We start from the raw sequence: 27,773 nt of genomic DNA, 5'->3' as shown, positions 1-27,773 counted from the left end.
TATAAATAAAAAAATAACAAAACAAAAATCGTGTTATTTTATATATTATTTCAGCATTTCTTTTGGTGAATATGTCATAAATATATATTTCTGCAAAATATGCACATTTTCTTCTAATGGGTGACCTTAAAATTCGATAAATGAACCAAACAATATCGACCTAATTTTAGCGCATATCGCATGACGTCATTTAAAAAGTAGTCCGTGCACGCGATAGGTATATTCCACAGTGTTGAATACAAGCAAGTATATTCCACAACGTGTTATACCGTCAATGTCGCGGTGAAAATGGGATAAATGACGTGCGCACGTCATAGAGAATGTTAAATAAAATATTGCATTTGCCTCCTTTATGCCACCGTACATGTCACTCAAAGTACAGGCTTGCAATCTATTCATGTGTAAATACAGCAAATAATTGGAACCCATTATTATAAATATTTCATCTTAGTGTATACTATATTATATTTCCAATATAAAAAAACATTTGCCCTTTCTATACAACTGCATATATGGTTATTCCGATGCTAGATAAATGTATAACATGTCTAGAATCAAGATATGGTACAAGAACATGGAGTAGCCCTTGATATATGATATTTCTGTTATAAAATAGCTTTTAAATATGAATGTACACACACAAGCACACATAATTCTAAAGTAGAAACAAATTCCATTATGAACTAATGGCATATGTCTTCGGTTAATAAATGTATTTGTCGCATGTAACACATAGTGAAATGATCGACACGGAAATAAAATACTTTAACATGGAAATCAATCGACTTTTGTCATACATTCTGATACACGATAAAACAATAGTTAAGTGGACATATATATGAAAACACAATTATTTAAATGTCTGGTTAGTAAGTGATATACATTAATGACACATACAAATTACACGTTATCGCAACAATTCACATGACTGTTCAATGAGACGTTCTTCAAAAAAAGTTATATTTCCGCAGTACATCTTAATTAATTTGAGTCGCGTTCTGAGAAAACTGGGCATAATGCATGTACGTAAAGTGTCGTCCCAGATTAGCTTGTGCAGTCCGCACAGGCTAGTCAGGGACGACACTTTCCGTCGTAACTGGATTTTCGTGTAGAAGAGACGTACTTTAACCGAAAAATACAAGAACAGCGGAAAGTGTCGTCCCTTATTAGCCTGTGCGGACTGCACAGGCTAATCTGGGACGACACTTTACGCACATGCATAATGCCCAAATTTCTCAGAACACGACTCATTTAATTTAACAGATCGACAAGGTGGGTGTTCTTATACAACTTTTTAGAATTTATTGGATTTCAAACTAAATCTATGTTGTTGTTTTTACATGCATATGCTTGCAAATGCTATTGAGAATGGAATTTTCACATACATTGCGACTTACTCCCGGGACATAAACCCACGTACGAATAAAGAGAAATTCTAGTTACAATTAAACTTTACTAAAACGTTATTTTATCATATTGAATGTTCATAAGTTGTCAAAGTTAGGGTCGCGATAAAAGACAAGTGTCTGTATATATTTAAGAACATACTTAACAAACAATGGCCTAGTTTCAAACCAAGGTCAATTGTTTTATCTACATGTGGATATCTCTCGATATATATTGTTCATTTATTTTATACTCACAATACATTCATGTGCATATCTCATTTATGTTATCAACGACCACGCGGTTACCGTGACACTGTGAATTTGATTACAGTCAGGTGAAAAAACATCAACATTTTGCTCTATGTATGGAGTTTAAATTTCTAAATCAATAGCTTTTTAAGAAATTGTCACAACAACTTGTTTTATCTGCAATTTCATTGATTAATAAAAAATTTGATGCTATGAAAATCTTGTTAAACAACAACAACAAAAAAATATGAAAAATAGTCGAATAAAATCGACATATTCAATATAATGCTTTAGGTTCGGGAATTTCTTGACGGTAGCTTGAGTAACGAACGAACTTCTGTCTCTCGCTCCCCAACTTGGTTTTTAACGCTTGGATGAATTGTTTGGAAAAGAATGGCTGGCATTTGAAACTATTTTTTTTATAGACACTGATTTCAATAACAGTTCTTGAAGTAATAATGGATTTTCTTTAACGGAAAAATGAGAAATACAATTATTCTTTTTTGCATTATAATTTTACAGTTGACGTAAAACGGAATCTACATGTATATTATAATAAATACTAAGTATTACTTTTATTATACATTAAAAATATGATCTGAACTATACAAAACACACTTTTATAAAACAAATATTTCGATATAACACAAATACATTTTCTTTTTAGCTTATTTTCGTTCTATTAAATAACTTAAAACAATTATTCCCCGATCTTCATCAAGTTAATTACTTTGCAAACTTAAACTGCGCGACAGATTCAGTTAAAAATTGCACATGTAAATACATGTAAACACTCTCGTAACTACAGTTTCGCTTTAAGACATGCGCTTTTTCTGAGTGTCTTTGCTATCTATATTCAGAACCCACATTTCACAACCATGGCGGGGGAGTATCTCTCCGAAATATATCAAGCTCAAAGTGTGATTTCCAGCTAGAAGTGTCCCATCAAAGCTGCGTGTCAGCCGCCTGCTCGATCCAAGGGAACAGTTCCCCCGGAAACTCGTTTTCATACTCGTCCACTGGCGTCACACCATCTATGACGTCATCGTTCTCGTACGCTGAGTTGTCTTCCCCTTCATGCTGTGCTGGTTTTGTTTCCTCCTTGCAAACGGTCGACGCGTTGTTCTTCCCTGTCTCTTTTGCGTTGATGTCATTTTTACTGATTGCGGGCTTTTTGGTTTGTTTTCTTTCGGGGTTCTGGGGCGAGTCGTCTGTTTTCGAACATTCCAGAGTGCTGGCCTGGGATAGAGATATCTTCTCTACTTCGGTCTGCGAAACAAATGAATGAAGGTTTTTTTGTATTACAAATACTTTTGAAATTAACAAGAAGGCCAAGATGCTTCAAGCAATAAACTTGAAGACTTGACGTGTTTAACACGTTTTTAACCCATATTAGTCCACATTCAAATGTGGCCTTTATATTGTTGTGATCATTATTTTATCAATTGAGCCATAAATGTGGCATCTAAAGTGTTAACACGGTTCTTCAACGATTGACCTTGAAACTTAGGTTTTGAGCCCACGTGACCTAGATTCGAACCCGGCCTTATTATTGGAAAGATAAACATTATAACCAAGTTTCATCAAGGTTGAGTAATACATATGGCCTCTAGAGTGACAACATTATTTTTCTAAGATTTTCCTAAAACCTGGTTTTTGTAACCCAGACTTGAACTCGGATTTTATAGAGTTATATATAAAGAAATTCAGTAAAAAAATGCAGTGTAGACTGCGTATATGGTTTTGCTAATATCAAACGTAGTTTGTGGACGCACATTTTTCAAACTCGGCCTAGATATTGTGGATTTTTTTTAACTATTATGGTAACATCTGGTATATGTTCCAATCTTAAATAAAAAATATTGTAAATTAATATTGAATAGAAAGAAATATTATTATATATGTTGTTAAGTGTTTAAACTCGGTCAAAAATCCCTTTGCGTAAAAAGCTGTCATCAACCGCATTATATGAAGGGTTTTTTTCACAGCGCAATTGTTATGCTTTTAACGTTTTGATTAGTATCATAGTGGCACTAAGGTGACATCACCGCTCTAGAAAAGAAAGGAGTGGGAAAAACAGAAGTTCTGTTTTCCCGTCTCAAAAAAAAAAACTCGAGTAAACACAAAAGTCTGTTTTCACGAGTTAATTTTTTGTGTAGACGGGAAAACACAATCGCTATATTGTGCGCACAACATAATCGGCCAATCACAGGCGCGGATTATATTGACCGCTGCTTAAGATAGTATCTTGTTCCCTCAATATATAATCCGCGCCTGTGATTGGCCGATTATCTTGTGCGCACAATATAGCGATTGTGTTTCCCGTCTCCAAAACAAATTAACTCGGGAAAACAGAACATCTGTTTGCTCGAGTCCAAAGAAAATTAACTCGTGAAAACAGACTTATTGTGTGCTTCCCCGAGTTTGTTTTTTTTTTGGAGTCGTAATAACAGAACTTGTGTTTTCCCGACTTCTTTTTTTTTTGGAGCGAGGAGGTCACCTTAGTGCCACCGTAGTATCACCTACTTGCTCGCCTCTCAATATGTCGATATCTGCGATGGGGCTTTCAATACCGCGATATTCTCTACTTGCAGACGACAAAGTACTTTTCTCCTGCAAGAAAACCCGTATTTTTTACGGTTGCATTATAATCAGTTTAATTTCAATATTTTCATATATTTTGATGAGTAAATATCAATTCAGTCCACATATTTTTATTCTTTCAACTTGATTGTAATATTATTTTATGTGCGTGTTTCCTATAGTGTCAAATGATGAGCAAAGCGCGTAGATTAATTTTCAATTGATTTAGTTTTTATTGATTTCGCACGTATTTTTTTCTGATAAAAACATTATATATTCAACATCTGTTCAAGTTGGACATTTCTTTAAACTATTATTATTTTTATGCCATATTTATATCTTAATTAATCTTCGAGAAACGTAATAATGAATATCAACGGTTTATACGAGCAATTCCTCAAGTGATTTTAGATCTAAAATTTAATCCCTCAATGCATTTTCTGAGTCGTCACGTTTTTAGTCCAAATACCAAAACTGACCAATTGTCAGTGTGTATTAAATATATCTACAACGTAAAGAGCGCATAAAGTGTATTAATTGTTGAAAATTTAACTTTTTTTATTGTTTTATTATAGCGCATAAAGTGTATTAATTGTTGAACATTTAACTATTTTATTGGTTTATTTTATATTTGCAGATTGATGAGAATTTCGTCTTCTGTCGAAAACCGCTAGACGTAATAAGTTCCAAATGTGCATCATTAAATTGTGCATAAGTGCCATGGACAATTTTGTTCTTCGGAATATTCCGATACGTCAAACGTGTAAATTATAAGTGCAAATGCTATAACGACACGAGACATGTGAACTATATGAATTTTGAGATTTATTTCATTTACGTTGTGAATTATTTTTAATGCGCAATCGACACCCAGTTTCCGATGCAATGCGGGCAAAGTCCTGCATTTGGGATACGAAATCCATCGACGTAAGTGAAGGGTTCCATCAGTCAAACCGTAAGTAATCATGTAAAGTACCGTTATAAGAATCATTGTTTATATCCACTTTCCTATATGTTGCTTCCAACCGTTAAGTCGCAAAATTTATACCTACTCCAAAATTTGTAAAGGCTTTTAAGTCAAAAAATTGTAGTCTGCAACTACTAGACATTATTATACCTTCCACCCCACCTAAAGCCCGCAACGAAGTAGGTGCATTGGAATTGTCACGTCTGTGGCTGTGTCTGTCTGTCTGCCTGTCTGTCTGCTCCTTACTATAAAAGTTGGGCATGTGCAATTTGTATCATCATACCTTAAACATTGCTGAACGTATGCCCCCTTTCAACTTTATATAAAATTATTATTACCAACTTGTCTGACATAATTCTTCAACAGGTTTAATTAAATCTACAACATTCAATATGCATGCAGAAGGACATGGGTAATTATTATCTCGCGTTAAAACGCTTGCAAAGCTCGGCATTGAGCCGCGGGAAAATTCGACTCTACTGTGAAGAGTGAAATATCCGCCATACTAGGTCAACTGTGACCTGAGATAACGAATATATTATGTTCAATTAGCATAGGGTGAGTATTAATGTGTTCACCTCGAATTCGTTTTTTAGCATTTTATACCACTTCTTATTTGATATACCCCTGTCCGTTCGTCCGTGTGCTCGTTCGTGCGTGCGTCCAAAGTATTCTTACCAGTATATGACCAGTTCCAGTTAGCGAAAGGGACACACAACAAGTTACATTTATCTGTTAAAACAACCAGAAAATTAATGTTCAACGAACAAATTACAGAAAGACCGACACAGTTCTTATAGGAACAGTACTTAAAAGTAAGCAATTATTTAATTCTTAACTCTTGACGTAAGTCTTAATTTCGTTTATCTGATGCAAGGTTCCGGGGCACTTTTAACGCAAACCGTACAATGAAACGTGACACAAATTTATGGGCGATATTAAAAAAATAATTAATACTAATTAGTATTTGTACATATTGAATGTTTTATTTACATGCAGTTTGTGGCAGGAAAATGTATAAGATTTCGAGTGCATATCGGGTTTGAATTTGTAGCAAGCAGTGGCCGGAAAAAATCATTCAGAGATATATATGTTGTAATTCGTAATCCAATTCTTAAAGTGAAACATGGGTTTTAGTTTTTCGTATTATTTATGATGCACATACACTCAACTGCATGTACATGAAAATGTATAATATAACATATCACAGTCATTGTAATTGCTATTGGTGCAACATACAAAGCTATGTACCTTTTACAAATCCTTCAACTCCACGCATGATTTGTACGATACAATAAATTTACTCACCAAATCCGCGTACGCATCTTGATAAGCCATGTCTGGTTCCCAGCGTCTCATCCGTTTTGTGCAAAAGTAACCAATGATGCCAAAAACGACTATGCCGAAAACAATGATTCCTGCCACAATCAGAAACACATAGAGCCCGAGATTTTCATGAAAATCGCTCGGTTTTCCCGCGATTTCTGTGATAGCTGTTGTCCCAGTCGTTTGTACTGAATCTGTCGATTGTGTGGTGTGTGTTGCGCCGCTTGATGACTTGCTTGTCACTTGTGTGGCTGTGTGAACCGTTGGCATAGAACTTGTACGTGTTGTTGACAACGTCAATGGAATAGTTTGCGTTGAATTCGATACTTCGGAGGTAAATGCTTTTGTTGTAATTTCCTGTATGCTAGAGGTAGCTTCTCTGGTGGTTGTTGTTGATGGCGTTTCAAGGGCTACATTAATGGTCGTTTCGGACGCACGTTCTGTCGTTTCTGATGTACTGTCGGGCAAAGAACTCATTGAGGTCTCGAAAACGGGAACTGTGGATGCTGAAAAAAAAGATGTTGCAAAAAGGAATTTATCATTTTGAACAGCATCTGTGTACATAATAATATTTCGAATGTATTAGTATTTGCTTAAGCAAGAGTACATTTGTGCAACGAACGATAATCAATCTCGGCTTGGCGATTTGCATAAATAGCGCATTTGACAAAAAAAACTGTCCTTTTGTGGCAGTGGAAATGAAACATGCAGTACATTTGGTATTTACTGTTTCAATTTCCAGGCACCTATTTGAAATTCGTTTTCTAGTGTACAGAACACCTTATTATGGACATTACTTGATAAACCTTGATACATAACTTTTTAAATAAATTCTAACTACATGTATACGTACTAGTGTCACTTCTTATAGTGTGTGATTTTGTAGTGGTTTCAACGGTGGTTGTTCCAATTTCAGGCGTTGCTATTTCATTTGCGGAAGAAGTTTCAGTAGCAATCTGTGTACTGTCTGCTACAGTTATATAAGTAGTATTTTCCATAGGTCTAGGTATAGATGTAGTACTACCAATGGCCGTGAAAGTGGACGTTTCGGTAGGAAACTGTGTAAATTCTGTAGATGTCACATTTTCGGAATGCACATGTTTATTATCGGTCGTACTTGCGGACGTATCATTTCCTGTTGGTGATTGTGTGTTTTCGGTTGTATTCGCGGACGTAGAACTCCATGTAGGTATCATGGTGGATCTACGTGTTGCATTTTCAGTCGGCATTGCTACATTATTATCGACACTCACAGTGGTCGCAGAAACGGTAGATGCAATCTCTGTCATATCAATGTGTTCAGTTGATGTTGGGGATGCTCCTGTAATAGTTGCAGCGTTGCTTGACGATGTTTCTGCTGTTACTGAGCTATTAGTTGAGACGTCAACAAAACGAACTTCTGTGACGCTTGACGTTTCAGTCACGGTTGTGGTAAAAGTTATCGCTGTTTGGGTGGCTACCTCCATCGTGACGTCACCATACCTGTCTGAGGGAGATGCGTTATCAGGAGCTGTCGTTTCGTGAGATATTGATTCAGTCACGTTTGCATTCGTTGACTCGAAGATGGTTACTGGTGTTAAAGCCGGCAATGTAGTGTTTTCGGTAGAGGTTGTTGTTACTGAAATATATTTGGGTCTAGTGTAAGGTTGTTACTTAGTTAATACATACTCATACTTAAATATTACAATTGCCCATATGTACCTTTTAAAAGATGTGTAACATCGGTCATTGCAATATTACACGTAGCGATTATATATTCATGTAAGAACAGTATATATAATTAATTATATACACGTCGTCTAAATTCACATAATTCGCTGTAAATGTGATCAAGCGTGTTGCATTAATTCTTATTTTACCTACAGGCAAAATTTCTGCAATAAGAATATATTAGTTCCGACGATTCTAAGATTGCAATAGTAACAGTTATTTATATACATTATACATACATTAGTTATGTTAATATAACTCAACAATTTCTTTTTATATATTCGTTGATATTTTTATTAAATACCAAGACAGTCGTGTTCATCCGAGTTGTCCGCGCACTGTGCCACACCGTCACACTTTATGTAACACTTGGTCGAATTCGGGCAACGTGGCATACCCTCCACACACATTCCAGCATTCTCACCTTACGTGTCCAAAGAAGAAAATAAGATTATAAAAGAGTATTTGTTTAAGTACATGCACCGCAGCAAATGGGAAACTTGTATTCTATACAATCCTCTAAAACAACAGCCATCATTAGAAAATATGCTCTTTCCAAATCCTTGTATTCAAAATCTTCTGGTTTGAAAAGAAAACAAATATATTCTGAATATAAATTCCATCTTCGAATTTATCGTGCACTATTTACACTTATTTTTTTAACCAAATTTTTTGGTAAAGTGACATGAAAAACGTTTATTTTACGCCTTTATGCACTTTATAATAATCAGGATGAAAAGGCGTAAAAAAACTCAACCGAAACTAATTGTTAGGGCCGATCTAATTCAAGTTGAGTTTTCGATCGGTTTTGCTTCACTCGATTATATTTACCATCATTCATTAAATCCAGAGGCGTATCCAGAAAATGTTAAGAGGGGGGGCTCAACAGGGGAGGGTGCGGGAGGGGTGTCCCCTTCCGATGTTGATTTTTTTTTAAATGGCACCTTGAAATGATGCGATTTCCTGCTATCTAATCAGCATTTTGCATGATATAAGTGCATGTAAAACAAATAAGAACTTGAGTTCACACATCAAGTGTGACAGACACACGGACAGACAGACACACAGGGGTAAATCAAATGTCTCTCAAACCACGAAAGTGGTGGGAGACATTATCTTTATCCATAACTTTTTTAACGGAGTTAGATGGGTGGATATCCTATTTAACCATGTTGGATATCCTACTACGTCAACTAAGGTACAACATTAAAATGTTTATTGACAAAACAGTGTAAATGATGGGGTACAGCTGGGAATCACAATGTGCAACAGAGTCCTGAAGGAAGTAGGTGGGTTGGGTACACCATTCCACCTAGCCTGCCATATAAAGTGCAACTCGGCAGGGAGGGACTGCAGGGAAGGGAGATCATCATTGAACCATTCAAGGTCACTAGCACTGACAGGAGAGGAGCACATTTGTTCAGGTATAAACTTCAATCCCATGGCTGCCTTAGGCTGCAAATCACTGACTTGGGTGTCCTTTTCTTTCACAAAAGTGTCAACAAAGGGAGTCGTTAGGTTTCTTGTGTAGTTTAATTCGTGTGTTGCTGCCTCGATGTTGTCACGCTTTGAGAAAATGATTTAGTTTCATATAGCAAAGTAATTCTTCATTTTTGAGTCTTTTTTAATTTTAAAAACTATGGATGAACATCAAAGCAGTTAGCCCGATTTGTAAACAAACCAATCAAAACAAAAAGAATAATTGCCATTCATTAAGTGTGCAGTTGAATTTCACTGGCAAAAACTTGTTACTCAAAAGGACTATCACTCTAAAGAGCTAATACCAATTAAATTCATCAAAGAAATTACCGAAAAAATAATTATGATTGTCCATTGTGTTCGTCTAAACTCTTTAATTGCTACTAATTGAAATATTGTTTTTCACAAGTCTCATGCGGCAGCCATTTGTAAACATTTATCTATAGCTAAATGTATGGATGAATTTCATTACTTTAATGTATCTTCTTCAGCCAATCAAATAGCGCAGTTTATAACTTACAGTCAATGAAGCGTGCACTTTAGCTGACTAAGGTTAGATCGTCTGTACACATGCCTGGGGGCTAATCACACAAATCGACAGCTGTTTATGGCTTATTTAGGGACATATGACAGGAAATACACCAGTGGATTGAAACTGTAAGGGGCTCATTTTTATTAAAAATCGTGTCTAGCCAGCCAGCTGGGGGGGGGGGGGGCTTTAGCCCCCTTGCCCCCCACCTAAATACGCCTCTGAAATCTATTAAATCGTCTTTTTTCCCGATGTTGCTTACCAACGTTTCGGGTCTGGTAATAGTCAAAGGCAAAATAAAATAAAATATTTGCGTGTTTAAATGCCAAATTAATAATCAATAAAAACAACCTTACATGGCATATGAAAGATAGTGAGGTCATAAGTGTTTTATAATCCTCTTCATCAAATTAAATGTGTTTGCGACGAAATTTATAAATTCACGAACAAAAGGAAAACTGGTTTTATTCTTTCAAAAAATTACGCGTACCTTTTGATAAATATCACGAAGATGGGTTTTGGATCAGTATTCGCAAAGACCCTTAAGATAATCTTAAGTAAAGTTGTACTAAAACGGGAACTTAGAAGAAACATTCCATAACACGTCCATTTTTCTGATTACAAAAGGATAACATTTTATCATTTTAGCAATATTCACATGTTTGCAATATTTTAATATGAACAACACGATATACGAAATAGCCAGAAACTTAAGGACTCTCAAGAGTTTATGATCTTTACTTTTCGTTAAGGTGCTTTGCGATTACAGACCCGGATGCGCAAATGCATTTATCAGTAACAGTGCTAATTACTAATCATCGTATTGCAATAGAAATTTAACCCTTTATCACGTAGATACATTTTATCTGTAGTCCCTTAGAAAGTGAAATTTAATTAAATAAGTTTCTTTCTAGATTTAAAATTTAAAGGCTTCATTTCAAAACCTTTGATACTGGTGAGCAGCAAACATCATAAAACCTGAACAGACTGCGCAGGCGGTTTTGGTTTTATGCTGTTTGTATCCAAGCATTAAATTTATATAAAAAAAACTTCATTTTGTGAATTAGAAAATTTATGTCAATGCAATGAAAAATTTATATCCTATGGCAAAAAAAATAGCATGCTCATTGTTTTTATGTTACATTGTAAATTAAACATACAATGAAAATACATTTAAGTGAAGATAAAAATAATAAAAAAAGATAAAAATATTAAGTGTTAATTTTGTATACAAATTATATAAATGAGCAATGCAAAGTCTGGTGCGCCATATCGGCGATTATTCGTCCCTACTTTGACAATCAAGTATTTGTATTGTCAACATATAGATGCAAAAATGGATTGTTAATAAACTTATCTACTGGTTTGAAAAGTGTATCATTACAATCACGCTATTTTCTTTAAAAAAAAGAAATGTCAAGCAGTTTAGGGCAGTATAGGTCACGTTGGAAGCAAAAACATTGTTTAGGGTAAACGTACAGTTTATTTCGTCCGAGTGGTCTACACAGTCTGGATTACTATTGCAACGGTTTTGGACGGGAACCAGTATTTCCTGTCCATCTTGGTTGGTGCATCGGAAACCTAGCACAAAATTAATATATGCATGTTCATGGCCATAATGGTCCTTGTATAAATTGGTAGAATATGTAGTCGGGTTTGCTGTAGACACTGATTATGCGCGTATTGTAGTGTAAATGCATTAAAAAAATGTATTCGGACTTGCTTTAGGCACTGATTATGCGGGTGTTTCATTTAAAAAGTATGAAGGATATGAAGTCGGGATCGCTTTAGACACTATGTGGGTGTCTAATTGGACAAGTAGAAATACTATGAAGTCGGTTCGCTTTAAAGACTGATTATGTGGGTGTTTCATTTTAAAAGTAAGAAGAATATGAAGTCGGGTTCGCTTTAGACACTGATTATGCGGGTGTTTCATTATAAAAGTGGGAAGGATATAAAGTCGGGTTCTCTTTAGACCCTTTATGCGTGCGTTTCATTTTAAAAGTAGAAATACTACGAAGTCGATTTCGCATTAGACACTGATTATGCGTGCGTTTCTCTTTAAAAGTAGGAAGGATATGAAGTCGGGTTCGCTTTAGACACTCATTATGGATGTGTTTCATATTTAAATAAGGAAGGATATGAAGTCGGGTTCGCTTTAGACATTAATTATGGATGTGTTTCATTTGAAAAGTAGGAAGCATATCAAGTCGGGTTTGCTTTCGACACTGGTTATACGGGTGTTTCATTTTAAAAGAAGGGAGGATATGAAGTCGGGTTCGCTTTAGACACTCATTATGCATGTGTTTCATTTTAAAAGTTGAAAGAATATAAAGTCGGGTTCGCTTTAGACACTCATTATGCATGTGTTTCATTTGGAAAGAAGGGAGGATATGAAGTCGGGTCGCTTTAAACACTAGTTATGCGTGTGTTTCCTTTAAAACTGAAGGATATAAAGTCGGTTTCGCTTTAGACACTCATTATGGATGTGTTTCATTTAAAAAGAAGGGAAGATATGTAGTCGGTTTCGCTTTAGACATTGATTATGCGTGTGTTTCATTTTAAAAGAAGGGAGGATAACAGGTCGTGTTCGCTTTAGACACTGATTATGCGTGTGTTTCATTGTAAAAGGTGGAATGATAGTAATGTAGCGGGTTTGATTTAGACACATATTATATGTCTTTTCAAATTTAAATAACGAAAAATATGTTGTCAAATTATGATTAAAACGCCTATTATGCGTATGATTTTTTGTAAAAGTATAAAATCTATGAAGTAGGATTTGCTTTAGACACTGACTATTTTTGTGTGTTTGTTTTTCATTGTAAAAGTAGGAATTATATTAGCAGGGCTTGCTTTAGATACTGATAATGCGTTTGTTCCATTGTAAAAAGAATGGATATGTAGTTAGACTTGTTTTAGATACTGATTATGAATGTTTCATTGATAAAGAAGGAAAGATATGTAGTCGGGTTTGTTCTAAACACTGATTATGAGTGTGTTTAATTGTAAAAGTAGGAAAGATATATACCGGTAGTGGTGGGGTTTTCTCTAAACACTGACTATAAGTGTGTTTCAGGAAACTTTATTATGTCGGGTTTGCTTTAGATACTGATTATGAGTAGGTTTCATTTTAACGATAAAATAATAATCATGTAATAGAATTGCTTAAGACATACGTTTAGCTTGCTTTAAAGGCTGATTATGAGTGTTTCATTGAACACGATGGTAGAATTATTACGTAGACGGATTTTATCAAACATAAATAATGTATACGTGTGTTCATTGCTGAAGAACTAAGAATATGCTGTGGTTTGCGTGTGTTATATTGTAAAAGTAGGAAAGATATGTAGCTTGGCTTGCTTGAGGCAATGATTATGCGTTTATTTTATTGCAAACGTTTATAGGGGTATTCAGTCGGGTTTGCTTTAAACACAGAGGATGCGTGTGTTTCATAGTTAACTTTAGAATGATATATAGACTTGATGTGCTTAAAACACAGTATATGCATGCTGTATTTCATTGTAAAAGTGTTAATAATATGCATTCGGGTTTGCTTATGCAATAATTGTGCGTGTTTTTCATTGCAAAAGTAGGAAGGATAATAATGCAATCGGGTATGCGTGTTTTTATTTTAACAGAGGAAGGATATGTATTAGAATTTGCTTTATACATAATTATGCGTGTGTTAATAGTGTAAAAGTATTAATGCTTATGCAGTCGGGGATACTTAAGGCACTGATTTTGCGTGTGTTTTATGTTTAACATAGGAAGGATATTTTGCAACCTAGCCTTAAACACCGATCACGTGGTTTAACCAAAAACTTGAAATTGAAATTGATTAAGCAAAAATATTATGATTCATGCACTTTTGTGTTAAGCTTTTTTATATATCATTCGGAAAGTTCGATGTGCCAGGAATCGTCTCATCTTTAAGTACGACAGAATCAAAGATGTGTCAAACATGAGTTTGTTTAAATTAAGTTTCATAGCACACACTTCATTATAATGAAATTACTACAGTAATTAATGTTAGTTGGCTACAGTCTGCTAATTAAATTATTAAATAAATTTGCACACATGATACAATTCTCTTCACTTACTACATCACACAATGACAGTTTGATTAAATCGTTTGCAAACCACTAAAACTAATAAACAATTTAAATACAAGTATACTACGTTTACATATTGCAATATTTCCTCACCTGTGTTTGTCGCGTTTTCTGTTCTGTTCAACACATCCGGCGGCGTTGATGTCATCGATAACGTCACTGTAACGGTCGTCGCTTCTGTTGACGTCAAACCACCAGCATATTGAGTGCCCCGTTCGGTCGCATTCAACCTGTGGGTTGTTCCATCCGTATCGCTAATTAGCTTAGTAGATGAATCGGCCGGCCCTTGAACCCGTTCTGTCGTCGACGCGGTGAATTCGTTCCCTGTTGACGGATTGCTCTCCCTTTCGGACGTCACATTGCGGACTTCATTCCGTTCCGATGGTGTTGTCTCCCCTGACACGGTATGGTCATCGGTACTTGACTCGAGAGTTGCCGACGTTTGGGGATTCGCGTTTTGGCGTTCGGTAGTGCTTGTTGCTGCATTTTGATTGGTCGTGGTTTGAGGTGGAGGCGGTGTCAAGGTCATGGGGGCGTTGAAGTTGTTTAATGGCACGACCTCACCACGTTTAAGCGTGTATTCCGAGAGCACTCGGCGGTTTAATTCTGCGGAATGGTAAAATGTTTTTTTATGAAATCCACGGAGTGAGGGACCCTTAAGTATTTTTACAAAGCGGCATATATAAATAAAATTATAGTTGTTTTGATGTAAAACATTCACATTGTTTATATCAAATACAGTTTCAACGATGTATATCTAACTTATGGGGCCCATAAACGTGTCCAGTGCACGAAAGAGACACACATATAATTATTCAAGTGTATGGACTTTAATGAACATATATTCACCATTGGGGGGATTGCAGATATATATTGAGGGCCTGTAAATCATATGGAAAAGATGTATTATACGTTTAGAATATAATCCACCCTTTACTTGTGGGATATAAAAATACATATACATTTGATTTCGTTTAGATTGCTTTCAATAAGCAACTGTCAATTCTCCAACAAGGAATTCTATTTCCGTTGTTATTGCATAAAAAATACATATATTGAAAGTGGTTGAGATCTTAAAGGGATTTGTTCAGATATTTTGGAACGTTTTCAATTTTGTAATAAGAAGCTTTAAATTGATGAATGTAAACCACTGATCCTTTGAGTAAAAGTCAAACGCTTAAACCTCTCGGCCATTTGTTCCGATACACATATGGTGGATTTTTTTACTCTATATACGCAATCCAGATAGTGGCACAAAATATGACGACAACAACAGAACTCTCCAAATTATTCAATCGTTTCGCGTGTGTTACGCTTTCTTATGTTTGGGTTTTTAAATCGTCAAAAGATGGATATAATGGAAATTTTAGAGCATGCTTAATGTTCAGTATTATTGTTTACTCGCAAATAACATAACTAGAGCAAAGTCGGGTAATTTCGACACCTTAAGAGTAAAATTTGATTTAGTCCTAATGTGTCGAAATTACCCTCCAAGTGCCCAAACTTAATGAAAAACACCGTTTTGACTTGTTGATATTTGCTAACGAACGTTATTATCGTTGCCGGCATAATTCAAAACTTCAAGCGATTTAACTAAATGCGGCGGAGTGTAATTTCGACAGTAAGCGGCTAATTTCGACAGTCAGCGGCTAATTTCGACACTTGTCTTTGTATTAATTTTCAACAACTGTTTTAATCAGTTATTTACATTGTGTGTCTCAATTAATAGAATTTCACGATCTCTTTAATGTCTAGTGTTAATTAGGCTCGATTGTTCATTGTCGGCTCGGGTACTGCTAACATTTACCCCGGGTACATTGAAGTATACTTACATGTACCCCGGGTAAATATACTAAAACGTACCCGGTCGAAATTAGACTGTACCCGAGTTTTATTCCCGCCCTAAATCAGATGTCGGAAACGCGCTACCGATTACCGTTATTACGAAACAAACTTCTATTATTTGTTTTTATAAACTGCATCAACATGCTTTTTGAGTATGGGTTCCGATAATATAGAGGCAATTTAACAGAAAATTGACATAAATATGAACATAATTAATCTAAAAAAAATAGCCGACGACGACCGATTTAGCGTAAAAATTACCGGGTAGATTTTAGTATATTTTCCGTACCCGGGGTACATGTCAGTATACTTAAGCGTACCCGGGGTATATGTAAGTAGTACCCGAGCCGAAAATGACCAATCGATTGTTAATAAGGTTGTGGTGGTTTAGTGGATGTGATGTCCGCCTAGCGATCAGGAGAGAGTGTTTTAATAAGTCGTAGGCTTTCCATGCAGTGGAGCTTTAATAAATAGGATTATACTAAACTAGTGTTAATTTGCAAATCAGAGAATTATAAATAAATTGCATTAAGAGTTCGTATTGTGCTCCCACTTGACTCAATATACAGTACAGACACAGTGTACTTAAACAAACGCCACTCGCCGCAATGTTCATCTCACTGTTAGCTTACCAATATGAACCCCGCGATAGGTGTTCAGATCAAATGTCGCGGGGGCCGTTTGCCATAGACTAACACCGCGAATCACCGCGGACCCATAATATCTACCGCGGTGATCATCGTGTTCGCTAAATATAATTGAACAAAAACGTATTGAATTGATCCCTTTAATTTAAGAGTGATAATGAATAAATAAATTCTATTTTAATGTACATGCTGGTCGAAAGGATGTGATAAGTATTTAAAATATATTGGCAACAATAAAACGCCTCCGATACATATGTGTCAACTGTATCTATCGAATACATGCATCTTCTCCCTTCTTTAATTATCCATTACTCTATAATCCCATATACGCCCGATTTCCGTTTTTAAAGCAAATTATCTGATGGAAATATAGACGATATGAGTGCTCAAGAATGCCATAAACATAAACGTTCGCAATTTTTGAAAGTATCAAATGAATTTCGGCATATGATTCTATTTAAAGGTTTGATGAACTGCATGTAAGCCCCTAAACAATACAGTTGTATTCCAACATGCGAAAATCATCTTACACGGTTTGCACGCGCCGGGTACAGCTATTTTCGGTTAGCAACTTCTAGATAAAATAAATGAATTTCTTTGTCCTGATAAAAAGCGCGCGAAAATTGGCGTGGGTGTATTTATTTGTAAATACAAATTTCGTAGCGGGTACAACATTGTGATCATTTGATTTCCATTAAAAGTTTCGTTGTGAATTTCAACTAAAGTTGAAATATCTCGCGATATATTTGGCATTGCCATTAAGAGTTAATAGTATTGATCATCTAAACGCTTTATTTACGTTTCCGACGTTATGTACTGTACAAATTTAAGTGCATACGTGTGCACATACTTATAACATCTACATGTAGTACACATGTATATGATTTTCTTTTGTACATGTACATTTAAAACGCGTGAATGACCCTCGCAGACAGGTGTTTACGGTGGTTGCGCAGCATCCGAGGTGATCACAGGTGATCCAATTAACGATATAATTAAGTAAAAAAAATACATTTTCATTAATCAATAACCTTCTTAATCTTTAAATAGCTCTAATTTTATACAATCTGCTTGAAAAGATATAGAGAGAGCTAAATATAATATTCAATAAGCTGCGTCAACTATTTAAAGAGTAATTCTATTCAACGAATCTATCTTTCCATATGCGCTGGGAATGCTTGAAAACATTTGGAGTGTCGGAATTACCCACCATCGTATAAAATCGGAGGATAATTTCGACACCCCACAAATCATAGTTTAACAAACGATTTGCACTATTCAAACACAAATACAGGTCAAGTGAAACTAATTTTATACTAGAACTTGTACAAATACCAGAAATACAGCGAAATCCTGAAGGGACGTAATTGACAATTATGTAACCTCCCTTAGCGAAGCTCATAACGCTATAAAAATTCTCTAAGTAATACAATGTACGTATTTTAAATGACTCACTTACATGCAATTAGCGAGACGTTTGATAGAGAGATGTTATCTGGTGACGTCACAACACCAACTACGTCACATTTTACAACGAAATCATACGGGATGATGATGATTTAAGACTGGTCTGATAAATACTGTGAAAAGTGTCGAAATTAGACGACTGTCGGAATTACCCGACATTGCGGCTACTACGAGACCTTTTTTTCAAATTTGTCAATTTTCGAAACTGTTAACAAGTACGTTTAAAGAGGCACGTGTTACATTTATCTACATAACATGTTTGGTTAATGTTATTTTATAATTGGAAAATTATGCAACACGTCCCTGAGTAAATTACAACAAAAAAATACGCCTAATATTTTTCTTAAATTTAAACATGTAACAAGCGAAGATAAGATGGAATAGAACAAGTTAAATTGTTATAGCTATTTTTTATATTATTTGGCGGTCTTTAATTCATACCATGAAAACAATAAGCGACGGGGCATCGATCCACGGGCTCCATGTAATACACGTAAAATTCCGAACAATTCCGAATGCCGATGCGCTGACGTAGCACGCAGCAATCCCATTGACCCAAGATATCAAACGACGTGCAAACGCTCGCCCAAATCGTAACGTTGACGTTGGGAAGTGTCCGGTCGCCAAGGTCGAGCCGCAGCGGAAGCTGCGTATTGCAAGCGTTGTTCTGAAAGATGAAAGTTTTGATAATGGGCTCATGATAGTGTTTAGTTTTGAAATAGGGCCTAGGATAGACATTCTGAAATTAAAACTTTATTCTTTTCATTTTAGCGCGTTGTATCGATAACATACTGTATTTGACTTAAACAAGGCTAATTGTTTTACTTATTTTACGCCGTCACTGAATGGTTTGCATTAAGCAATGCAATTTTCTGTCTTGAAGTTCGTACGTCCCGAAGCTTGTGTTTTTAAATCCTCATTAACTTCCGGTTGGATTTCGCTAAAACTTTTTTTTACATTTTAATGATCCTGAATGTGTAGATAATCGTGGGAAAGAAATTTCGGGTGAATTGGTCCAATGTCTTTCTTTCCACTGTTGAAAAAAATGTTCCAAAAAATTGTTATTTCAAGTCCTTTTAACTACTATGTGGATCTTGCTCAAACCGTCACTGCTGAATTGCCTTTATGCTCAAACGATCTTTAAGAAAGGATCTTTGGCTACGACGAGTTTTGGCAGAATTAAGGTCCTTTGTCTGTGTTTTGTCCTCTATGGAAAACCCAGTCCGATCATTTCAAGTTTTGAACCTCACTTAAAGTGCTTGTCGGATTTTGCTCCAACATTAAGAGTGTACCTTAATGTGTAGATGATCATTTAGGTAGGAATATTGGCTGCGGCCAGCTTGGGCTAAATGATGGCCGTATGTTTGCTTTTCCACTGTGGAATATATATTCTGGGTTGATCTCGCTCAAACTTTAACCTTACTGTGTAAACCAAAGATAAAGTAATTTTGGTTTAGTCTAGTTTTATTAGCATTGTGGCCCTTTGTTTTTCCACTATGGAATATATTAAGTCGACATATGGTGTTTTCAACTCCTCTATAACTGTTTAGTGGTTTTGCTAAGACCTTCACAGCTGAATGACCTTATACTTATAGATTATCGTTAAGATAAAAATGTTGGGTGTGACCAGTTTTTGCTGAATTATGGCCCTTTGTATTTTTCCCACTCTAGATTATAAAGTGGATTTTTCTGTGTCCAAAAATATGTCTTGGGCAAAACTTGCACATTTGTAGTCGATATCAGATAAGTAGTATTTGTGTCGATAAAAGTAAAAGTCTAGGACGAAGTCGCAATCGTCGCAGTCGTAGTCATAGTAGATGTTGTAGTATTAGTATTAGCGGAAGTACAGATTCTTGGTGAAACGTTGTATAGTGAGAACTCACTTCTGCTTACTTTCAAAGTCATCGTATGTGTGGCATTTGGATGCAATTGTCAATGATTTTGGTAAATATAAAGAACATGAATTCGTTCGAGAGAATATAACGAATGTTAATAAACTTTTACACTGGTCTTATGCGTGAAACACATAAAACGTATCACTAGATTCGCGTAAAACGTTTAATGCATTCGACAAATTGCTACGTAAATCGTAAAAGCAACAACCCTCACTTTAGTATACGTATGTAGCTCCAAACTGACCTTGATACACACGTGTGGAATCTGAACCGGCTGACCATAGGCTATCGGGCGATACCAGCCTGGGTCAATATGAGTATTGCACGCGGTAAATGTCTGCTGATGCTGGGTGTGTAATAATTGGCCTTCTACTTGCAGGTTTCGGGCTTCGTTGCAAGCGTCTGTGAAATAAAACAAATATTACAGCGCCGACGGGTTGGGGAGACTGTTCGCCAGGAAAGGAAATTAAAAAAACTTAACGCACATTAACAATTCGTGTATTTTAATCATAAAGACAATTTATGTTAATGAAATTACAATGCGCCAAAAGAATTATGAATTACCAAATAAATATCCTAACCGTTTTACTGCATCACAAAATAGTGAAGTAAACAATATTGCTTAATATTAATACTGTTCTTTGTCTTCATGTCTGTGTCATGACATCCGGTAGAATGTGTTGGCGGTGGCACTCCCCATGGCAACTGATAAACTGGTGGTTGTGGCACTTACCTGTGTCATCCGTTAGAATAATTTCGGTAGTGCTTATAGTGGTTTTAGTACCTGTATCTTCCGATGAAACATTGGCGGTAGGACTTAACTGTGCTATGCGGTAGAATCTTTAGGACATTTATAATCTGTGTCACCCGGTAGAATGTTGGCGGTGGCACGCGTATGTGTCATCCGCCAGAGTGTTTGCTTTTGCGCTTACCTGTGTCATCCGGTGGAATGTTGGCGGTTGCAAAGAAACATGTAAGGCTGAGTACCAGGGCTGGAAGGAAACATGTTTTAAACAATTAGATTTGATTCTAGTTAGTGATAGCAGCAAAGCTTTCGATTATCATGGCGGTAATATTGTTTTTCATATTGGTTAAAGTGTTGCTTACAAAATTATTATGGTTATGGTGTGTGCTGCTAATCATAGTTATTATTGTGCTGGTGACATTGATATTGTTGATGGAGCCGAAGGTTGTGGTGTTGATGATTTTGAAGATGATATAGTGATGAATGTGGTAATTATGAGGTTTGCATTAGTGATGGGTGCTCAGATTGTTTATGGGGTTATCTCGTATTACGATTATGGGGTTGTAATTGTGGTTGTATGTAAACTTTTGCTTTATAATCCTGTTGCAGACATACCAATAAAAAACGCGTTGGTTATATGATGCACAGTAATAGAGGAAAATAATAGGATAGCAAGAATTCCGTATCGTTGAAAGTGTGTGATAAGAATAGTGTTTACTAAATTGATAGGTTGAAAGGAAACAAATGCAAAATCTCTGGATATAGTGGATTGTCAATAAAATTAATTGCCTACTTGGGAAAATATTGAGCAATTGTGATACTGTGATACTTGTTTAAACAAAATGTATGTAGCACCAGCGTAGACAATTATTAAATCTATTAAAATCTATTAAATTAAAATAAATGTAATGTACGGCGAATTGTTGTTTATGGCAAAAGTCGTGTACGGTGAATAGTTAAAGTCATGTATGGCGAATAGTTGCAGCGTATTGGCCAAAGTTGTCGCAAATCAAAATGATTTTAAGAAAATATTTTTTCAATGTACATACATATTCTTAAAGTCGGACTTTTGCCCTTTTTAATGATGTATAAATCTTAATATTAAACTTTGTTTTTGCCCCCCCCCCCCACCCCCCCCCCCCCGAATTAATACGCAAACACAGCACATGTGCTGAAATTAAAACAATAGCGACGCCATGTGCGTTTGCGGTTGAACAAAAAGTCAGCCGAGTTCCGATAATTGCACGAGTTGTATATCAAATCCGGATTGGAATCCACTTATAAGTAAATATTTATCGATTCATCTTGATTTTGAAACATAACTACGATGAAATACACTAGAATCGTATTAAACTTAAATACAGACTGAACAATGGTCGATCGATTTATCATACCACCGCATTGATATCTGCCTGATATATAGAGAATAACAGGTTACTGTCTGATCTTTTGTAATATATCAGGCAAGGCTTAGAATGCTATAACGGCGAGGCTTGCCGAGCTGTTATTTTATTCGCGCCGAGCCTGATATATTACGAAAAGATCAGGCAGTAACCTGTTATTCTGTTTATAGCGAATTTTTCATTATTTCTTAAAAATCGGAGACGTAGAGGTATGATAAACAGAAAAACAGGTTAGTGCCTGATCTTTTTGTAATATATCAGGCTCGGCACGAATAATATAACGGCTCGGCAAACCTCGCCGATATATTATTCTAAGCCTTGCCGGATATATTACAAAAAGATCGGACATTAACCTGTTATTCTCTATGTAGCAGTTGCCCGTAAAACAAAGCATTTTTTTTTAAATTAACAACGCATCAGACGTATTCTTTGGCCATAAACGGTCTCATCGTAAAGAATATAAGTGTATTTATTTGTTTTATACCAAGATGGTCATGTATTTGCGAAATTTTCATTTATTTTCCCTGACAAGCTCAAAACTATTTGCCGTACACAATTTAATTTTATTTTGCTATACGCCGTACACGTCAGGTTCTATTCGCCGTACACAACGAAGTTTCGTTAGATAAAAATGGTGTGTGTTTTTATTGCAGATACAGACTTAGTTGAAAACTGTCATTAGTATCTGGATGCATGCGATAACTTAAAAAAGTACTAAGGTTGATTAGACCTGGTATGTAGATAGAGGGTCAAAAGGGGGATATGGCCGCTTTTTCAATAATCAACAATAATTGTAGTTGATATGGGTTCAGAAATTAGTTTAAAGTACTGCGAACAAATACTTCAGCTAGGTTGAAGAGATCTTCGTATATGAATAGAGGGCTATATGTGGAATATGGGAAATATGCATGCTATTTCAGGTGTTTTATCATAGGCGAGGGATATTGTTCTGGCGTTGTCCGTCCTTCCGTCCGTAAGTCTTTTCGTCCTTCCGTCCGTCCGTCCGGTACTTTTGTGTCCGGAGCCATATCTTGGAAGTGCTTTGGCGGATTTCATTGAAACTAGGTATGAGTATTTAAATGGATAAGAGGATGATGCACGCCAAATGGCATTGTATACTATCTGTTAATACGGAGTTATGGCCCTTTGAATCTTGATAAAAAAATGTGTCCGGAGCCATATCTTGGAAGTGCTTTGGCGGTTTTCTTTATAACTTTGTATGAGTATATATACGGATAAGAGGATGACGCACGCCAAATGGCATTGTACACCATTGGATAATAACGGAGTAATGCCCCTTTGTATCTTGAAACATGTTTTTTAGTGTGTCGGGAGCCATATCTTGGAAGTGCTTTGACGGATTTCATTGAAACTTGGTATGAGTATATAAATCGATAAGAGGATGATGCACGTTGGCGTTGTCCATCCGTCCAGAAATATCTGTGTCCAGAAGTATATTGGCGGGGGATATCAATTCAACGAATTTGCTTGTTTTCAGACAAAATTGAGCTGACCATGTGTACGCAAATAATATACAATTTAAATATGGACCCTGCCATAAGTAAAAAGTGTTTCATCTAGGTTGGTGAAACTTACGGAGATCCTGTTCTTACTGCCAAATCTCTGAAGCTGATTGCGTTTTTTTCGGTGACAATGCTCTTGTTAATCTTACCACCATGTCAAAAACGTTTTCCTTTAAATTGCTAAATTGTTTAATTTGAACCACGTTAATGTGAAGGTTTAACCCATGTATACCTAGTGGACTCTCCCATCCTTATAATTGGATCAATTTATTTCCAAAATAAGGGATGTTTAAAGTATATTTATTTCTATATTTAGAATATTTCGTACAGAAATTCCTTTAAGCAAACAGCGCAGACCCTGAGGAGACGCCGCATCATGCGGCGTCTGATCTGGGTCTACGCTGTTGCCAAGGCCTTTTTTTCTAGACGCTAGGCATAAATGGGCTAATATCATTATGAAAACCTTTTAACACTAACATCTAAAAAATGAAAGACGAATAAAATTTGTGTTTGCTTTTACTAAAAACCGAATATTACCCACTTTAACATGGATAGTCATAACTTAATTCTACTAAATCTTAATTACCCTGTACACATTATATCTTCATGAGAATACGTAAATTGACCGACTATAATCATTCGTTTAAAACATGATCGGAACTTTCGCAGAATTCCATTAGAAGTTAACGGGAAAACATAAGGCCAGTGTGAAACCAACACTTTTTGGTCATATAACTATTGTGCTTATTTTGCCTTGCTTGTGTGTACATGAAAAACTTCCATTCCGCAAGTGTCACGTTACCCCCTTCGCCCACCGATACCGTATCAGCTTCAACACGGTCCACTATCAGAGCTGCTTTATATCAAGACGGCGTTTTTGTCTGAAATATTTCTCGGCAGGCTATTAAAAGGACATTCGTTTTCTTACGTTATCTTTCGTATCAGGGCTGCTAATGAGAGTCATATATCTTCCCAAGTGAATGAGGTATCATTTTGGCCTTTAGTACATTTGCGTTGTCCTTGCATTTTTTTCCTAAATATATCGTCTTGGTTTGGGCTGTGTCTTTTAGAAATCACGGGCATTTTTTTCTGTAAAATTTGTTCACGGAAAACAAAAGCTGAGAGTTGACATAAACAATATGCTCTTTTGCTTGCGCGACATTATATAAAAAAAATCAACCGTTCAAGTAACGCTGCAACTTCTATTTGCTTAGTTATCTTCTTAGTTTTTCTACTAGTTTTATTATTTTGGTTATTGTAATATTTATAAATAACTATCAGTTGTATTTAAACTTTAGTTATCTTATAGTGGAGTTTGCCCGTTTTACTGACAAAAGTATACAGCAATCGTGATACATCGGCTATCTCGGATTCCTCCGTATGAAATAAATCGTCTGCTGATCCAGAGTGAAGTATACAGGTCATAATACACTAAATAGTTTCTCTATATAACTCAAAATAAAAGCGACAACTTTAAGCGAAAATAAATGCAGCATTTTGCACATAGAGACCCCTATAACCATATCTCTTCTTAAAGGCCATTCTAAGCGGAAGCGAGTTATGCAATAAAAAAGATGTGTCATGTACAAACCAAGAAAAAACTTGACACAAATCAAAATCGATTTTTGTGCAACTTTTTACGGCCGTTTTCTAGTGGAAAGTAACGCTTTCCAGTGCAATGTTTTACTATGGTCTTTAAGTTTATCATATTTCAGAGATTGAGAAGTGAACACATATTAATGCCCTACCGCTATCTCCAAAAGATAAACAGAACAATAGTTTAAAATGTAAAACATGCCTTCGATTCAACTATGATATTTTTAGAGAGTACAGCCCTACATGACACGATTATTTAGTATACTGTTACCTGTAGGAAAATCCAATCCTTTATATTAGCCTTATTTTCCTATACATTTATTAGCAATAAACTTTATATAGGCATAAGGGTTACTTTACTTGTCACTGTTCTGGTAAATAAAGAAAACACCTAACGGGTTTATATTTGCATCTGACGTTTTGACATAGTAACAAACATCATTACTTGATAATATCGTTAATTATATATTAAATTAAGAACATACCTCATGCAATTATGCCTAATAATGGATGATTGAATTATGAATTTAAGTTCTCAAAAGGAAACAACATTTTAGTCACTTACAATTCACACATTTTACCATCCGAAGAAGTTTCACACTATAGATGACAGTGCCCCTTTTCAGCCCCACCCCTGCTACTATTTGTTTTAAGTCTGGTTAAATCCCTTCATAAAAAAATAGAATCTAAGTGATATATCAGTATAACAGTGGTTCTATAAACATAAAAAGTTAAACTTGAAAAGATTTCGATTTTGCAGCATGCATTTTAATGTATTTCCTCGCGATAAAAACAGAAACAGAGAGTAGAACTACTAAAAAATATTTGGTAACCGTTCAATACCATAAAGCGTTGCTCTTGTAAATAAGTATATTCAGGTATTCATATTCTGTTTTTCAGATGCAAATTTCGAAAACAAAATTAAACGGGGATAAGGTCATGCCCTTATTACTTTCGACGATTAAAGCAAACGTTTGAACATATGTTTAAATGAGCATTTCAGATGCGCATCTATGTTTACAGTTATGAAATGCCAACTTTTGTGCTAGCAAAAAAACAAAGGTTAACACACATTATAAGCATGGTAATACTAAGTCTTACATGAACCAATAGTATAGGAGAGTATAACATGTCATTAACAAAGCTTGCTTATTAACGCACATGAGGGGACAATTTCTCCTTTACAATCAAACATTATTTTATGTTTCACCATTCCATTAATAAATGTAAGATCGTTTTTAATTTAGCTGTTTGTAATATGTCATATATTGCCATACTTTTATTTCGTTCATAAAAAGAGTCGTAGAAATCGCACGAAACCAGAACAGTAATAATATATTTAAGATGTGTGTACAGGTGCGTTTCGCAAAAGAACATTGCAATATTCCGCAATTATTTAATACTATTTGATGGGTAGTTAGCCTGAAGTTTATAAACTTCACCACAATCATCAAAACGTTACCAAAGGCAACTGCAAATATAACACTTCCATGCACTTACCTACGAAAGACAGATGTATTAATTCCATCGTATCGCTTTTTTACTGGAATGCGGTATTAAACACCTGTTAATGTTTAATGTTTAAAGATACTGATGCCTTTCACCTCAAAAATGACGTTTTCACAAACTTCAATAAAAAATATGAACAAAAAAACACAGTTTACGCGTTCATACGTTCTGCATTTATACAACACAAAAAATGCAAGAAAATTAAAACGAAGACAAAACACTGTCACCATATAATGCATTAATTCGATTACGTGATAATTTTGCGGTAATTAGATAGTCATGACTTATGGTTGCTGCCACACGGTTTGTGTCACGGAGACTGAGGATGGCATTTACGAACATTAATAAACGCACGGCATTGCGAATGGGAGCAGTGACACATAGTTCAGAGAGTCTGATCCACGTTGCGCTCATTTTGTTTTACAATTTTGTACTTAAATGATTCCGGAATTGATATTTTGTATTAATATTTTTGTCGTCCGGTGTTGGAAGTGTAAAAGGTTTTTCTTAAATAGCTGTTATATGCTGAAGTGCCTTTTTTGTTTCTAAGATATTGCTATAGAATGAAAGAGAATAATGTCATTTCACCCTTATTTGCTCTAGCGCATCACGATAATGAACTTAAATCATGGTTATGAATTTGATAAAATAATAAAATAAAATTAGAATATAGTCGACTGTTTATTATTTAACCCATTTATGCTTAGCGTCTAGAAAAAAGGCCTTGGCAAACAGCGTAGACCCAGATGAGACGCCGCATGATGTGTCGTCTCATCTGGGTCTGCGCTGTTTGCTGT

General features: G+C 35.6%; 1 protein-coding gene across 2 annotated transcripts; it reads right to left on the bottom strand.

Moving 5' to 3' along the window:
- Nucleotides 1–28: 28 nt before the first annotated feature.
- On the bottom strand, nucleotides 29–27,282 carry LOC127877327 (mucin-5AC-like). Of its 2 annotated transcripts, XM_052423060.1 has the most exons (11): nucleotides 26,968–27,282; nucleotides 21,133–21,192; nucleotides 20,445–20,602; nucleotides 18,747–18,972; nucleotides 14,440–14,952; nucleotides 11,711–11,812; nucleotides 8,528–8,647; nucleotides 7,367–8,131; nucleotides 6,496–7,019; nucleotides 4,164–4,250; nucleotides 29–2,906 (listed from the first exon to the last, which is right to left on the bottom strand). In XM_052423060.1, the coding sequence occupies exons 1-11, from the start codon at nucleotides 26,993–26,995 to the stop codon at nucleotides 2,583–2,585; spliced, it is 2,907 nt and encodes a 968-aa protein (XP_052279020.1). In that variant the 5' UTR covers nucleotides 26,996–27,282; the 3' UTR covers nucleotides 29–2,582. The 2 variants fall into 2 exon arrangements, with proteins under 2 accessions (XP_052279020.1, XP_052279029.1); XM_052423069.1 differs by lacking the exon at nucleotides 4,164–4,250.
- Nucleotides 27,283–27,773: the final 491 nt, after the last annotated feature.

The sequence above is a fragment of the Dreissena polymorpha genome, chromosome 1 (assembly GCF_020536995.1).
Source record: "Dreissena polymorpha isolate Duluth1 chromosome 1, UMN_Dpol_1.0, whole genome shotgun sequence".
Taxonomy (NCBI): domain Eukaryota; kingdom Metazoa; phylum Mollusca; class Bivalvia; order Myida; family Dreissenidae; genus Dreissena; species Dreissena polymorpha.
This window is presented reverse-complemented; position numbering and strand designations above follow the sequence as displayed.

Bases quoted from the DNA above. Each gene is read 5' to 3' on its own strand.
- LOC127877327 (XM_052423060.1), bottom strand. From the start codon at position 26,995: ATGGAATTAATACATCTGTCTTTCGTAG. The intron at 21,193-26,967 runs GTAAGTGCATGG...GTTTCCTTCCAG, and splicing joins AATACATCTGTCTTTCGTAG to CCCTGGTACTCAGCCTTACA. The intron at 8,648-11,710 runs GTACGTTTACCC...TGGACACGTAAG, and splicing joins CCACTCGGACGAAATAAACT to GTGAGAATGCTGGAATGTGT.